General features: G+C 39.2%; 2 protein-coding genes across 2 annotated transcripts; one reads left to right on the top strand and one right to left on the bottom strand.

Moving 5' to 3' along the window:
- Positions 1-968: 968 nt before the first annotated feature.
- Positions 969-4106, bottom strand: chmp3 (charged multivesicular body protein 3). Its single transcript, XM_040136445.1, has 6 exons — positions 3898-4106; positions 3318-3378; positions 2723-2902; positions 2440-2561; positions 2174-2288; positions 969-2005 (listed from the first exon to the last, which is right to left on the bottom strand). Exons 1-6 carry the CDS (start codon positions 3940-3942, stop codon positions 1866-1868), a joined length of 663 nt encoding a protein of 220 aa, XP_039992379.1. The 5' UTR covers positions 3943-4106; the 3' UTR covers positions 969-1865.
- A 2732-nt stretch (positions 4107-6838) lies between these two features.
- On the top strand, positions 6839-14596 carry hspa4l (heat shock protein 4 like). The gene is made up of 19 exons (XM_040136440.1): positions 6839-6969; positions 7994-8051; positions 8219-8359; positions 8652-8774; positions 8858-8957; positions 9179-9312; positions 9399-9643; positions 9759-9835; positions 9923-10074; positions 10207-10313; positions 10529-10662; positions 11087-11283; positions 11400-11474; positions 11670-11813; positions 12578-12703; positions 12849-12956; positions 13139-13258; positions 13597-13758; positions 13862-14596. Exons 1-19 carry the CDS (start codon positions 6863-6865, stop codon positions 14048-14050), a joined length of 2499 nt encoding a protein of 832 aa, XP_039992374.1. The 5' UTR covers positions 6839-6862; the 3' UTR covers positions 14051-14596.
- The last annotated feature ends 494 nt before the right edge of the window (positions 14597-15090 follow it).

Below are 15090 nucleotides of genomic sequence, written 5' to 3'. Positions count from 1 at the left end.
TTTTGGGTTGAAAGTGCCTTAGTCACTTGGTGTCACTGAATAAATGTATCACATCTGAGCCTTACAGCACTTTATATGTGTACACTAAATTTACATGATGAATGAACTTTAATGACTGAATTGTTCTACGCCTCTTTTTGAGTAGTGGGAAACTAAAGCAACTGCAGGATGTCTACAGACATCTGAATCAAAATGTTCCGGACTGAGAACTCTTGACCTCTGGTCACTAACCTGTGAACACCTGCACCATTACAACTACACTACCTTTTCTACGTCCAGCCTCTGGCCTACATACTGAAGCTCGAGAACAGAGGCAAGGTTTTGTTACAGTACAACAAAAGCTGGTGAGGGAGGGCCGTGGCTGGTGGAAATCTAATCCTTTTGTCGAGTTTAAAGCCAAGGGAATGGCTTCAAAACAAGGGTAGACCAACATGCACTGCCAAGGGGTTTAAAACTTCTGCTCCTTCTTAAAAAAAAATACAGACTAACCATCAACAAGGTGTAACATGATGTAATACTCCCATCATGTCACAGGTTAAAATATAAGAAGGCAAGAAATGAATAATCGATGTTTATTAATTAGTATTTAAAAAATAAATGCCATAATTTCTTAGTCACACCTCCAGCATTTGATTATTGGTGGATTGCAGTCACTGGACTTCAAGATGATCATTTCTCTCTCTACTGTTCTTACAGTCTATTTTCAGAGCTGCTGAGCAAACGTTTCTATCTGCCAGACAAGTGTTTGTGTCCACAGCATTAGAGTGTCCATGCAGTACAGTTTCTGACCAGCTGAGTGTACTATAGCAAGCCAGCGGGTTCAGATTTCCCCTTAGAGCTTCTTCCTGATGAGAACAGACCCAGTATCTAGTGTTTATTGTGGTGCTGAAGGGCTAAATGTAAAGTAAGTTGCTGTGATCAATACTGAGAGCGGAAAGAGATGTAATGCATTCTTCTTATTGGCAACCTCTGTTCTTAAAAGTTTATTTCCTTATTTTCCCCATTCACATAGAAAAATTATACACACAATACTTCCACGATACATAGGTTCTGTGCTAACCATTTTTTCAATGTCCTCTGCATCTTCCTGCTGAGAAGGAACTCAATCATGACACATAGTCAAACATTTAATGAGCAGAATGTTGATGCAAACATCACGTTAAGTTAGTATGCGTGCATTTTTCTGATGAGTGTATTTCACATGTAAGAACAAATATAGTATAGAAACATTTTGACTGTACAGAAAATTAACTATTAAGAGAGAAATCCACCTCATCTCTAGTGTTTCAGGTAATATAGGCTAAGCACTAGTAAACAGAACAGCTGTTGCTTACAAAATGTATTCTAACAGATTAGAACTACTGCTGAATAGTAATCTAGGATGTGATTTATGTGGGGTGGCTTCCATCAACAGCTAATCAATCACTTGTTTGGATCATAAATACCCAAGTACCTCTACCACCAGTCCACAGCTTAGGACAGGAGAAGAATATGACGAAGCACTGTAGGCACAGCAGGCTTTTCGTACTTACACTATATACACTTTCTTAAACCTTCTGTTTGACTTTGGATAATAAAGACTTACCAAGGGTTATCCCCTGATAATAAAAGACAAAAAGCGAAAACACCTTTTCTTCTGGCTGAGTAGAACAAACGTTCTATTAAAAAAACAAAAAACAAAAACAAAACAAAAAACTTTTTAAAGACATTAACTGTCATAGCACATAGTAAATCCAACTGATTATGTGAAATAATAATTATAATATGAAGCACAGAGGAAGTTCAGCACTGTAAACCCTGCACCACAATTCTCTGTCCTTTATGGAGTGAGCAAACTGACTTTAACACAACAGTGGCAGTTCACCTTAGCTCCTCAGAGCTGCCAGTCTTGACTGCATCTCTTCAATGTCCTCCTCTGATTCATCCTCCGAAGCTGCAGCCGCTCCAGTGGGCTCCATTTCAGGCAGGGCGTCTACGACTTTGCTCGGCGCTTTGCCAAGGGCACCTAACAGAGCAAATACAATCATGAAACAGAGTTTTCAGTATTATTAATTTCCAGTTTAATTTAATCTGTGGTTCAGATTTCAATTCTTAAAGAAGTTAGATACCAAAATCTTATCATAAAACAGGAAAGTAATGATGTACTGTCATTTAGTTTAACAAATCTCTTTACCTGCTGTGATCTCGAAGAGGATCTTGTCAACTTCCTCCTCTGCCGCTTCCTCCATCTCCTCTCCATCTTCCATGCTCTCAAATGTGTCTTCCAGCATTTCCTCAATGATGCCAGCCTGTAATATGAATATGTGTATATGATGCCATGGCAACTTTTTCTTTGAAAGAAAGGAAGGTAGATGGTTATCTGAGTCAGCTGCAGATTTACATTTCTTGCAGTAACTTGACTGTAAATAGGATCTATTTTTGCTGGATGCTGCTGCTTACCTTCATCATCTCCTTTGATAGCTCCCTCATGGTGGCCTGGATCTCTGGGACTTTGACTAGAGTTTGCATGGCTTTCATGACCTCTGTGCTCTTTTGCAGGGCCCCGGCTACACGCAGTACAGCTGGAAAAGCACAAATTCATTCCCTTCACTGACATTGCCGAGAAGAACATTAAGTTGATAAAGGAGCAAACTGTTGTACTGATGACGATAAAGAATTTTAGATGAAATTACATTAAATTTTCCCCTGTCTAATGAACCAGCTTCTGTAATCCCAAACTCACCAAGCTGATTCTTCATGCTGAGTAATACAGAGTTCATATGGGCTTTGGAAGCATAAAGTTTTGTGACAGCTCGTTTGGACTGAATCATCTCCTTTGCGAGGATCACACAAACATCCTTCTGGCCCTTTTTGGCAGCATCTTTGATGGATCTTTTAACCTTTTCTTGTTCCCTTTGAATATCTGAAACAAGCAGTGTGTAATCATTCATTCATTCATTATTCAGCAATTCAGATTTACAATTGTACTGAGTCACTGCCTCTAGTATAGAATCAGGTATGCTTTTCAACTAGAATGATTCTATTTGACATCTTCCTGACCCAATAAGATAAGTCAGTAGTTGTCTGGTCAAATCAATGTGTTTCAACAAAGTATCCTTTCTGGCTTCCAGATATTCCAATTGCAATTACTATAATTATATCCTCCGTTTGTTTTCAAATAGTTAATTGTCAAATAAATACACTGCCAGATCTTGAAACTGAATGAAAGTAAATCTATATACTGGATGGACATTTCAAACTTAAAAATTATTATACTTTTATTTATTTAGATATTTCCAGCTGTTCGTGGGTAGTGTAAAATGCTGACTGTATCTTACCTCGAATTTGTCTATCAATCACTCTCATCTCCTTCCTGATTTTCTGAGACCATTCATTGATCTGAAATGATACATTATGTTATTACAAGCTGCATTAACATTACCTGAACAGTTACAGTATGTTTGCAATGTCCATCTCAACATATGAGTAACATTAGATTAAAACAATCCATGAGATTATAACAGCTAAACTGTAACGCATCATGACGTTAGCTGAAGCGAACCAAATCAGGGTTTGTTTACACTGACTGACAGCAGACTTGTGTTAGCTTGTATGCTAACTAGCTAGCTCTCCAATACACACACTAAAATAAGACTGATCGGTTGATGAGGCGTATAAACAAACGTGTAACATTAAGTACTGTAGAAATAGTGCAGCTTGACGTGACAGAGGCTGTTGGCTCAATTCTAACTAAACCAACGTAAGCTATTCACTAGGCAGAAAGTAGCAACAGTTTGCACGGGGCTGAGTTAAACTGAAAGCTAACGTTAGCAAGGTTAGCTAAAGATACTATCGTTTTTTTCTTACTACGGACAAAACTCTCAAAGACAGTCCTGGTCTTCAGCTGTCGGTGCTCACCAGATCTTTTGGTGGTTTCTCCGGTGATCTGCCGAACAGTCCCATTGTGACTACCGAGTTAAATGCCGAGCTAACCTGCCTGACTACTATTAGCTGGTTAGCTCAGTTCGTTCTACTAGCACTTCCTGCTCAAAGGCCCGTCAGGCTGAGTCCAACATGAAGGAAGAGTCAGTCCCTCAGGTCCTCAGCAAGGAAACAAGTGTTCAAGTGAGGCTGAAATCCAACAGTCAGTAAAAGATGTGTTAGTGGTTAGCGTCATTTTAACATCATAAAGGATTTCACATTACAGATATTCGAGGTGCATTTATGACAAGAGAAAACTTTTATTCAAGAAATCTCTAATTACACTTTGACTAGTCCAAATTCAAATTTACAATATCTCTACATATATTCTGACTAGTAATAATAATATAATTAAAGATGTCTACATTTCAGTCAGAAATGTCAACTCCAGATATCTCCATTTAAGATACATGTAAGTCAGCACATTTAATTATTAAATAACTAATAACAAGCAACTAATTATAGGCTAGTAAATTAAAATGAAGATATCTGAAACTGGAGGTATGAGTATTCAAACCCAAAGTCAACATATTACTAGTCAAGTTCATTGTATTATTATTATTATTACTATTATTATTAATACTACTACTAATAATAACAATAATAACAGATTTTACATGGGAAAATTCAGAAATAACAACAGCAAAATAAAAGTAGAAGTACAGAGAATGGATAAAATACACAACACTAACATTATATAATAAAGATAAAGAGGGTGAAATAATCAAATAGAAAAGATAATATATATTGGAACCAAAGTAAAACAAAAAATGACACAAGTAAAGGCTTTTTCACACCAGACTCTTTGCCTTGTCATAGCAGAAAAAGCACAAGTGTCCCAGTCAGCCATGACAGTGTGACAATGAGTCAGCCTGAACAATACCAGGACCCTGAAAGCAGATAAATGTAATTCAGCCGTCATTAATTTTATTATTTACATCTGAGCTTTTCCTGCTGTGTTATGTCAACTTGTCATCTGTGAAAAGGCCTATGACTAAGGTGTTAGTTGCCCCCCCGTTCAATAAAGCTAACGGGAGAGTCAGGAAGAAGTCAATCAAACACGATCTGTGCACAACCAAACATTCCTAAAAAAAAAAAAATATCCTAATTCCAAAAATGTATTTTATTGATAAATAGCAAATGAAATTGTTGCATGCTAAAACATGTAGCCTATATAAAAATGGACACATAAAAATATACATACTAATGAACAGATCTTCAGCAGTAGTAATTTGCTGAACATAAAACTTTATAATTTCCTTTTTTAGGCTATATAGACCATTTATTGGTGAGGGAAAATTAGACATACCCCATGATACATGGCATTATATAGAGAGCATTTAGTTTCCAGTAAGTCATATATCTCTTCAAAAGACTTAAGTTGTTGTTTACAAATACTGCCAAAAGCCAATTTGAGTGGGCTATAGCATATTATTTTGAAATATAAATGCCTGCCACACATTACTTTGAATTAATTTCCCTCAAACTGCAAAGTAAAATACCAGACTTCAACCATGTTTCTAGAAGCCAAACCTGGCCATGGTCTGCCACTTCTTGTCAATGGATTCAAAAGTCAATGTGTCAGTGGCAGAAATGAACTAACATCAGGTTCTTGTACTTTTCTGGAGTATTTCTCTTAACTGCTGCTTTCTACTGTACACTCTACATCACTTGCCAGCATTTCAGAGGGAAATATCGTACGTACTTTTTACTCCATTACATTTAGGTTACAAAAAAATGTTCATTCAAAACAGCCAACCAATTTATGGAACACATTACAGCATTATTGATTAACCTACCCAACAGTATAAAATGTAGTTATATGTAGAATTATGTAGAATTAGTTCTGCCTCATACAGGCAATGATATAATGCTAGTTACACATTAAGATGTAAGTAATATTAATTAAATAGTATAAATTATATAGTTATTTGGCATTTTGAAAGTTGCATTTCCTTTCAGTTCTCACACTTTAACTATATTTTGCTGATAATATTTCTATACTTTAACTGAAGTAAAGTGTTGAATGCAGGGCTTTTACTTGTAACAGAGTATTTTACTTAACACAAGGATCTGAGTACTTCCTACTCCACAGCCACTGGTGCACAATTGGGATTTTGGCCATTTGGACATAGGCAATGTCAAGCGTAGTCTGTCAAGGTGCATTTTCTTGCAAACTATGTGCCACTGCTTGCCAGCTCTGCATACTAACTCGTTATTTGTAACGGTGATTCAGATTCACAGTTAGCGGTAATGTGCACGCAGATCCCAGATCCCGCGAGAGGACACGGGATCTGGAGGGAGAAACTCTACCTGACAGGTTTAAATGAGGGCATAAATGTACGCTGACCTGCTCCTCGTACTGCTTGTGACGTATTCCGCGGTGTCCTTTCCAGCGGGTTCTAGAGTCTTCTGTTATCGATTGGTTGTCGCACCAATCACGTAAGGACAAAGGGTGTGACGCAGCCAATCAGAAACGTGTGGGGGCGGGCTTTTTTTTTCTGTCAGAGCCGCTGGGTGATGTTAGGGTCGGCTAGGAGTGGGAGAATCCGCTCTGGACATCACTGCTGCCTGGGATTACCCTGAATGAGTTAGCTATAAACAGCTTGACTTACATAACAGCTAGTAATTCAGTTAGTGCACCCTCAGTTTGCTGCCTCGTATATTTCAAAAAGCAAAGGACACGCTGAATTACATTTCATTTTGGAATAGACCGCCATTGTGTGTGTGTGTATATATATATATATATACATATATACACATATATATATATATATGTGTGTGTATATATATATATGTATATATATATTCTCATAGGAGCGGTATATTTTTGCGGTATATTTTCTCAAGCGCGGTCGTTGCGGAGTATAACTTGCAGCAGGAGAATTAAAGAGCGCTCGTCATGTCAGTGGTAGGCATTGATGTGGGTTTCCAAAACTGTTACATCGCTGTGGCCAGGAGCGGTGGCATTGAAACCGTTGCCAATGAATACAGTGACAGATGCACACCGTAAGTAGAAATATTGACGGACAACATCACCGTGTAATGTGGTCTGGCTGTGAGCTTGTTACGCAATGTTTGCGACTGGAGGCGCACCGGCCGAGCCGCGACGGTATGGAGGCCGCGGGGATGTCAGTGAGGAGGCCTGTAACAACTGCTTTAGTCGCCGTCACAGCAGGTTACCGTGGGTCAGAATGTCGCGTGTGGCTCTCTCTTCTTGCAGACAGTTGACACTGTCTCCCGAGAGCTGCGCAGTACCACCGTTGGCCGTGATAAGCAACTTAAAGAAGACAAGACAAGCTTTTCAGGCTGTGTGGCAATGAAATATGTCAGTGCACTGTATGCTCCAGAAGAAAAGAAATAGGCTTTGACACGACATTGCGATAGTGCGTCTATTATGGCCTGCATAAAAGCTACATCCTTGCTGCCTTCAAGGACAAGCCCAGAAATAACTGGGAATCAAATCCGGGAATGCATCATAATGAATCAACTTATCTTCCAATACTAAGAAATTCCTGTTCCTGAAAGGGACATTTTGCATGCAAACTGGAATGCATTTGCTGCAGTATCCTGCAAACAGGGATGTGCAGCTGGGAAGGAGACTGTGCATCGGGATATTTCCGTGGCAAGGTGAAACTACGGAGTGACTTGTCACCGTGAAATGGATCCCTAAACCCCGAACAGAAGCATTCATCTTTGTCAGTAAACAGTGATCTAGTGATTTGCTGTTTGTCTGCCAGTTACATGAGATTGGGATGTGATGCTTTTATTTATTTATTTATTTATTTATTTATTGGACAGGATGAGATTACTTTTGAAGGTGAACTGTTCCGTCTAACTGCCCTAGTTTGGGGTTCTTCCTCAGACTTCCTTGTGAAATTTCCTTGATCGAATTCTGCCTCTCAGCCCTCAACATGTGATTCTGTCTGCAACAGTCAGTCAGTTACAGTTCTGCTTCATCTGCCGCGTCTGTTAACGGGATTATTTCTGTTGTAGCCTTCCTAATTTGCTGTTGTATTTGTCTTCCATCAAGGGCTTGTGTGTCTTTGGCCTCCAAAAACCGCATGATCGGAAATGCAGCCAAGAGTCAGGTAAGATCATCCATTTGTCAGCAATCAGCAATTGGTCTTATTAAAAGCAACATTGCACATTAAAATGATAAGAAGTACTGTCAGTGCAGTCTATCATTCTTACAATTCACATTTACAAAGTAACTTCTATAAAACACATCTTTACGAAATGTATTTTCTTATTGCAGATTATAACAAACTTCAAAAATACAGTCCATGGCTTCAAAAAGTTCCACGGCAGAGCATTTGATGACCCATTTGTCAAAGCAGAGAAACCCAAACTGCCTTACATCTTACATAAACTGGCCAATGGAAACACTGGAATTAAGGTAAAGCACCTGACAAACTTCTAGCATGTTCTTTTTTTTTTTTTTTTTACTTCTTTCTGTTTTTTTTCTCCATTCTCTGACCCTGACCATTTTCTGCTGCCATTGCACTCCTTTGTTCTTTTAATTCAGTCATGATGCGGAACATGATAAGTGAGTGGGATAAACAGATGTTTGATTGTTTTTTTTTAACTTTAATGAATCTCCAAACACCTTATGGTCTTTATGCTTGATATACTTTACTCTTTCTAGCTTTTAATTAGCCTTGAAGGTCTTAAATGTATCATGTTTACAGGTGCGTTATTTGGATGAGGACAAAGTGTTCACAGTTGAGCAGATTACAGGGATGCTGCTCACCAAGCTGAAGGAGACATCAGAGAGCGCCCTGAAGAAGCCGGTGGTGGACTGTGTCATCTCTGTAAGTGATGGAAGACAGATGATCATCACTATAACTCACAAAGTGGTTCAGTGAAACCTATTGATTTGTGTTCTGTTTTACAGGTCCCAAGTTTCTTCACAGATGCAGAAAGACGATCAGTGTTTGATGCAGCCCAAATCGCAGGCCTGAACTGTTTACGGCTAATTAATGACACCACCGCAGGTCAGTTTTCGTGGATAAATTGGTTATAGTGAAATATCTGGAATCGGTGCATCCTACTAAGGTGTGAGGACACTCAGCTTTTGTGTTGAAGTTTTTTGAGTAGCATCAACCTTTGCTGAGGTCATATCATAATAATAAAGTGTGCAGGTGCAAAGTTTAGACAGTACCTCAGTGCTTGGTTTTACCTTTTACTTAAAAAAAAAGCTGTTTCTTATGAACAGTGGCTTTGGCCTATGGGATCTACAAACAGGACCTTCCTACTCCAGAAGAGCGGCCTAGAAATGTGGTATTTGTGGACATGGGACATTCATCATTCCAGGTCTCAATCACGGCCTTCAACAAAGGCAAACTCAAGGTTCGCATTCAGTCTTTTTCCATCTGCATGTATATTCAACACCTGTGACCTTAAACTCTGAGCTCAGTGTCAATCTGGTCTATTAGGTCCTCGCCACAGCGTTTGACCTGTACCTTGGTGGGCGTAATTTTGACGAGGCGTTGGTTGAGTACTTCTGCGAGGAGTTTAAGACCAAGTACAAGCTCAATGTGAGGGACAACCCAAGGGCTCTGCTGCGGCTGCACCAGGAGTGCGAGAAACTGAAGAAGCTCATGAGTGCCAACTCCTCCGACCTGCCTCTCAACATAGAGTGCTTCATGAATGACATTGATGTTTCCAGCAGGATGAACAGGTACAAGTGTCTTAAGTTCTTTTCTTCTTAATGCTTGTATCACTATTGTGCAAATTTCTGCAAACTATTCTATAGCATTTTTACTGTTTTTTTTTTCTTCACTTGTAACCTACAGGGGCCAGTTTGAAGACATGTGTGCTCAATATCTGATGAGAGTAGAAATGCCACTGAAAGCAGCCCTTGAACAATCAAGTATGTCCCTCAAATTTGTTTGAATTTACTTATTTGAATAATATAAAAATGAAGAACTGACTAAGTCTTGTTTGTGTTTTGTGGCAGAGCTAAGCCGGGATGATATATATGCAGTGGAGATAGTTGGAGGAGCCACGAGAATCCCGGCCATCAAAGAGAGGATCGCCAAGTTTTTCTGTAAGGACATCAGCACCACACTCAACGCAGACGAAGCTGTAGCAAGAGGCTGTGCACTTCAGGTATGATTCTTCTCTGACACTCAGCTTATATTTTGCTCCAATGTACTGTACAAATATTCTGTCGGTCAGAATGTATAATGCAGCTAATGAGCGTTTATTTGTGTGATGTGTGTGCTGATTGTATGTGTGTAGTGTGCAATTTTGTCTCCAGCATTTAAGGTGCGCGAATTCTCCATCACTGATGCGGTTCCCTTTCCCATTACTCTTCGCTGGAAATCACCTACAGAGGACGGATTGGGGTAAGGACATTTTACCTATCACTACATAATAATGTAGTGATAGGTAATTACCGATCACTACAAGACACTATATTTCTCTGTAGTCATTCCTGCACATAGTAAATCAAGCCAGGTCTGCCAGCTTGAAGATACAGTATGTGCTGACTGTGTTGGCTTCCCACAACCAGACTTTGCTTTTACTTTCACTGATTTTTTTTTTTTTTTTTTTTTTACAGAGAGTGTGAGGTGTTCAGTAAAAATCATGCTGCTCCATTTTCCAAAGTGATCACCTTCCACAAGAAGGAGCCCTTTGACCTTGAAGCCTTCTACAGCAGTCCTCAAGAACTCCCATACCCAGACCACAGGATAGGTACTGGTTCCCATTCTACCCTCTGAAAGTCCTAAGTGCCTTCTAGTAACCCACTGATTAGTCCTCCTTAAGTTCTGCCTACACATAGGCCGATTCACAGATTTTAGGACGTAAATTCATGAAGATATCTGGCTTTTACCAGCTATAAAAGTCTACAGTGATGATGCATGTGCCCTAAGTAGTTTTTCTGGGTGGACCATTATGGCTTAGTTCGTGTATGGATCTACAACCTGGATGGTAATTAGGAATAAGGCACAGTCTCCCACAGATGGCTCCTGTCTGTGTGTATATTTGTGTGGAGGGTGTGCACTCTTAGGCGGGCTATCAGTTTGTAATTTGCCATTGCCAGCCTTCTACCTGTCCTGAGGTCCTGTAATCAAAGCTCTTTAACAAACCGCTCCTTTTTGTTTCGATCTTTTACCAGGATGTTTTTCAGTACAGAATGTGGTTCCCCAGCCAGATGGAGATAGCTCCAAAGTGAAGGTCAAAGTGCGTTTCAACGTCCATGGCATCTTCAGTGTGTCCAGCGCTTCTCTGATTGAGAAGCAGAAAGGAGAGGGAGACGACATGCAAATTGACTCTGAGCCAATGGTGCAGAATGAAGGCAGAGCAGAGGATCAGGTCGGGTGATTTTTGCCACATTTGCTTTAGTGATGGCAAAGTCAGCCTGCAATACTGTGTTATTTACATTTAATCTGTCTTGAATAAAAATATCTTAAATTTGTGTTTTGTCTCAGACCAAAATGCAGGTGGACCAGGAAGGCCAAAGCCAGGGGGATCAGCAGAACGAGGAAAACAGTTCCAGCAGTAAGGTCAGCTGGGCTTGAAGTTAGGGATGTGCTGATAATTTTCTAAAAGTAAATACTGCACATCAAAGCATCTTTTCTGGAATTACAGTGAATCATACTAATTTGTCAGGAAAAAAAAGTGCTCTAGAATTACAAAGTAAATTGTATATAGGCCTGCTGCTACAAGGTCTGGTTGGATTGTCTGGTTTCCAAATCCAGGAGGGTGTCTCTGGGGAAAAGCAGGACCCAGCAGCAGGGGGAAGCAAACCCAAAGTCAAGGTGAAGAGTATTGATCTGCCCATTGTGGCCAACAACATTCGACAGCTCGACAGTGATGTCCTTAACAACTTTGTGGAGTATGAGGTGAGTGCTCCTGATGGCCTTTGGAAAAGCTGAGTCATGGTCCGATTGAAACGCTGATTAACTGAGCACTAGTGGATTGAGTGGAATTAAAACTTGATATGTACTTGATATGTGCTGTGTTTTCCTATTGTGGTCTGTGATTGTTTCCCTTATACTTTTAATTGCCATTATTCCATTCTGGCATTTTCTAAGTGCTGATTGTTTCAAGAGAGAGCCATTGTGTTTGTTTAATGGTTAGTCATTGGCCTAATCTGTGTTTTAGTGGAATGACCACATATTGTTTGAATCTCAGGAATAATGTTCCCCTAATTTAATGTCTGTATATTGTAGGTAAATGGGATAGTTTTAGGTGTGTGTCTTTAGGCCATTAGACGTGCGGTTTCAGGTCTTTCTCAGGTATTTCTTTTTATCACTAGCTATAATCTCAGATTTTGAGATTAGATTAGATTTTGTAATTACCAACCAATCTGACGTTCTGCAAGACAAAGCTGTTTTCTTACCAACTTTATTAGTCAGTCCATCCATTTCAACATATTTATTAGTGAAAATAAAGTACATGATATTACAAATCTATAACCTGTCATTTACTCGGTATACTGGTGTAAACAACAACGCATGGTGTCAGAAAGGTGTTAATTAAACTCAGATCATTTTTGATGGCATAGTTTGTGATTTTTTGTTATTTCTGTCATTGTTACCACACCTCATATTTTGGCCCTTATAAGACTATTTTTGGTTTGTGTTTTTTTTTTCTCCTCTCACAGCGTCAGATGATTATACAGGACAAACTAGTGAAAGAGCTAAATGATGCTAAAAATGCTGTGGAGGAGTATGTATACGATCTGCGGGACAAACTTTGTGGGATCTATGAAAAGTACATCACTGAGGAGGTAAGTGGCGCTTTCTTACATACAGTGCCTTCGTAATAAAAGTCACCCTGACGTAGCAAAGGCTAGTGTAATTGAGATGTACCAAACGAATGATCCCCTACTATATTTACTTAATACCTGTTTTATGTTTGGCCCTTACCAACAGGACAGTAACAGGTTGACACTGATGCTGGAGGACACAGAGAACTGGCTGTATGAGGATGGGGAGGACCAACCCAAACAAGTCTATGAGGAGAAGCTAGAAGCACTCAAGGTTTGTTTTTATTTGTTCCAAGGAAATTTCTATTTTCAATTTCAGATATGATTTTACAGACTACCAGAAAAAGCTCTATCAACTTGCTGAGCTCTACTGAGACTAAGACGCATTTTAAAGGTTTTGAAGTTTTTGAAGTGACAGTAACTATCACTATTAACATAAACCGCATTGTTTTCCAGAGGTTGGGTCAACCCATTCAGGATCGGCACAGAGAGCATGAAGACAGACCGAGGGCTTTTGAGGAGCTGGGAAAGAAGCTGCAATTCTACATGAAGTTTGTGGATTCCTATAAGCAGAAGGTAAATCATTTTTATCTAGTGATACAGTGCTTTCTAATCCAAAAATGAAATATTTTAAAACGAGACAGGTAACAGTATGCTTTAAAGATTGATTTCTCGAAGTGTCAACTGTGTGATATTTAACACACTGGTCTGTTTTGTTGCTCCCTCTTAGCTGTCTGTCTGATTTTCTAAATGTTTGTGTCATGACTGTTTCTTTAAAGTTTCTGTCGTGCTTATTGCAGTTCTTTTGGTTTCATATATAGACCCATAGCGGTGAATTTATTGATGATTAATGTTGTAGTAATTAGTAGAGACCTATTAAAAAAATACATTTCTCGGCACAAACTTTTTCACAGGATGAGCGATACCTACATTTGAGTGCAGAGGAAATGAGCACTGTGGAGAAGTGCGTGAATGAAAGCATGGGCTGGATGAACGGCAAGATGAATGCACAGAGCAAACTTGCTATAACTCAAGATCCAACTGTAAAAGTAGCAGACATCATTGCCATAATACAGGTATGTGAAGGACTATTCAAAGTGTAATTCTTTTTTTCTCATTAGTGTTGATGAGATCTGCTGATTTCTTTTACCAACACGCTCTACTCTTATTACTCACCAGGAACTGGATAACGTATGTAACCCAGTGATCAACAGGCCAAAGCCCACGGTGGAGGAGGCCCCTGAAGTGAATGAGCAAAACAGTGGAGCTCATAATGGGCCGACAGCCAAGCAAGGAGCAGACAGGAAGGGAGACGCACAGGGAAGCCAGCAGACAAAGCCTGGCACGAAAGAGATGGAGGTGGACTGAGAAGCAAACTCTGCAATCATTCTCCGTTCACCATCACTGACCATTTAGATGGTAAAAACATCATAACCTGGGACCATATCTCAATCCTCACCAGCCACTTTTGTGGATATGTTTTTTGTGCCCCCCATTGGACTTTTACCTTTTGAGGTTTTGGTTTTCACGCTTTCATCCTTATGTGTGACAATGGTGTGCTTTATTCTCTGAAAGGTTTGACATACTTAATAAATGAAAGAATGGTGCAATAGATTAAACTCTGATTCTGACGTTAAACTGTTCCCTCTGTACCACGCAGCAAGGTACGCTTTATGTTTGCATTCCACATGTTTCATAAATGTCCAGTATCAGCAGTAAATCCTCTCACTCATAACAGAAATATTAAGTGCTGTCCAAACAGTTGCTATCGCGGAACTATTAGTTTGTATGCAATAATACAAATTCTATATATTTGTATTCAATGAGTTTGAAATGATGTCCATGTTTAGAAACTGTAAATACTATTTTAGTAAATAAAAGTAGCCAGCATATATATGTACATAAAGAACACATTCCTAGTGTTAAGAATGGCAATGCTTGATACACCAAATCTCTTTAGTAAGTGATTGGTTGCCTGGTCCTTTTTTTTTTTCTTTCATTTTTCCATATTTAAGTCATGGGATTAAAAGATGGCAAAAATAAATACATTTGTCTGTGAGATAAAATTTCTTTACTCTTAAATTATTTTATTTCTGCAGCTGAACCTGAAAGAAATTGGCCTAATCTATACTCTACATCGGTCTGAGTGCAGTGCTGGGATGAGACAGGTCAAGGACAGTTCCAAAGTGTAGGCAGTGTGGAGGTTATGTACTGAGATTTAGAAAAAAAATACAAAATGATGGAAAAAAAATACGGAACTATAATTCTGAATCTAACAATTACACTTTTCTGCTGAGAAGAACTAAAGGTCTTTGATTACAAAGACACACCTGCATGTCATTTTTTGACTCTCATCTGATAAAATGAGTTTTGAATTCAAAATGTGTATGGACCGCCAAAGTGTTCAT

Source organism: Xiphias gladius, chromosome 10, assembly GCF_016859285.1.
Source record: "Xiphias gladius isolate SHS-SW01 ecotype Sanya breed wild chromosome 10, ASM1685928v1, whole genome shotgun sequence".
Classification (NCBI taxonomy): Eukaryota; Metazoa; Chordata; class Actinopteri; order Istiophoriformes; family Xiphiidae; genus Xiphias; species Xiphias gladius.
Note: the sequence above shows the minus strand (reverse complement) of the source record. Positions and strands in the feature narration are given on the sequence as shown.

Coding starts and splice junctions, on each gene's coding strand:
- chmp3 (XM_040136445.1), bottom strand. CDS start 3,942: ATGGGACTGTTCGGCAGATCACCGGAGAAACCACCAAAAGATCTG. Junction 3,379..3,897: donor AGAAACCACCAAAAGATCTG/GTGAGCACCGAC, acceptor GTATCATTTCAG/ATCAATGAATGGTCTCAGAA. Junction 2,289..2,439: donor TATCAAAGGAGATGATGAAG/GTAAGCAGCAGC, acceptor TTCATATTACAG/GCTGGCATCATTGAGGAAAT.
- hspa4l (XM_040136440.1), top strand. CDS start 6,863: ATGTCAGTGGTAGGCATTGATGTGGGTTTCCAAAACTGTTACATCGCT. Junction 8,775..8,857: donor TGGTGGACTGTGTCATCTCT/GTAAGTGATGGA, acceptor TCTGTTTTACAG/GTCCCAAGTTTCTTCACAGA. Junction 11,814..12,577: donor ACAACTTTGTGGAGTATGAG/GTGAGTGCTCCT, acceptor CTCCTCTCACAG/CGTCAGATGATTATACAGGA.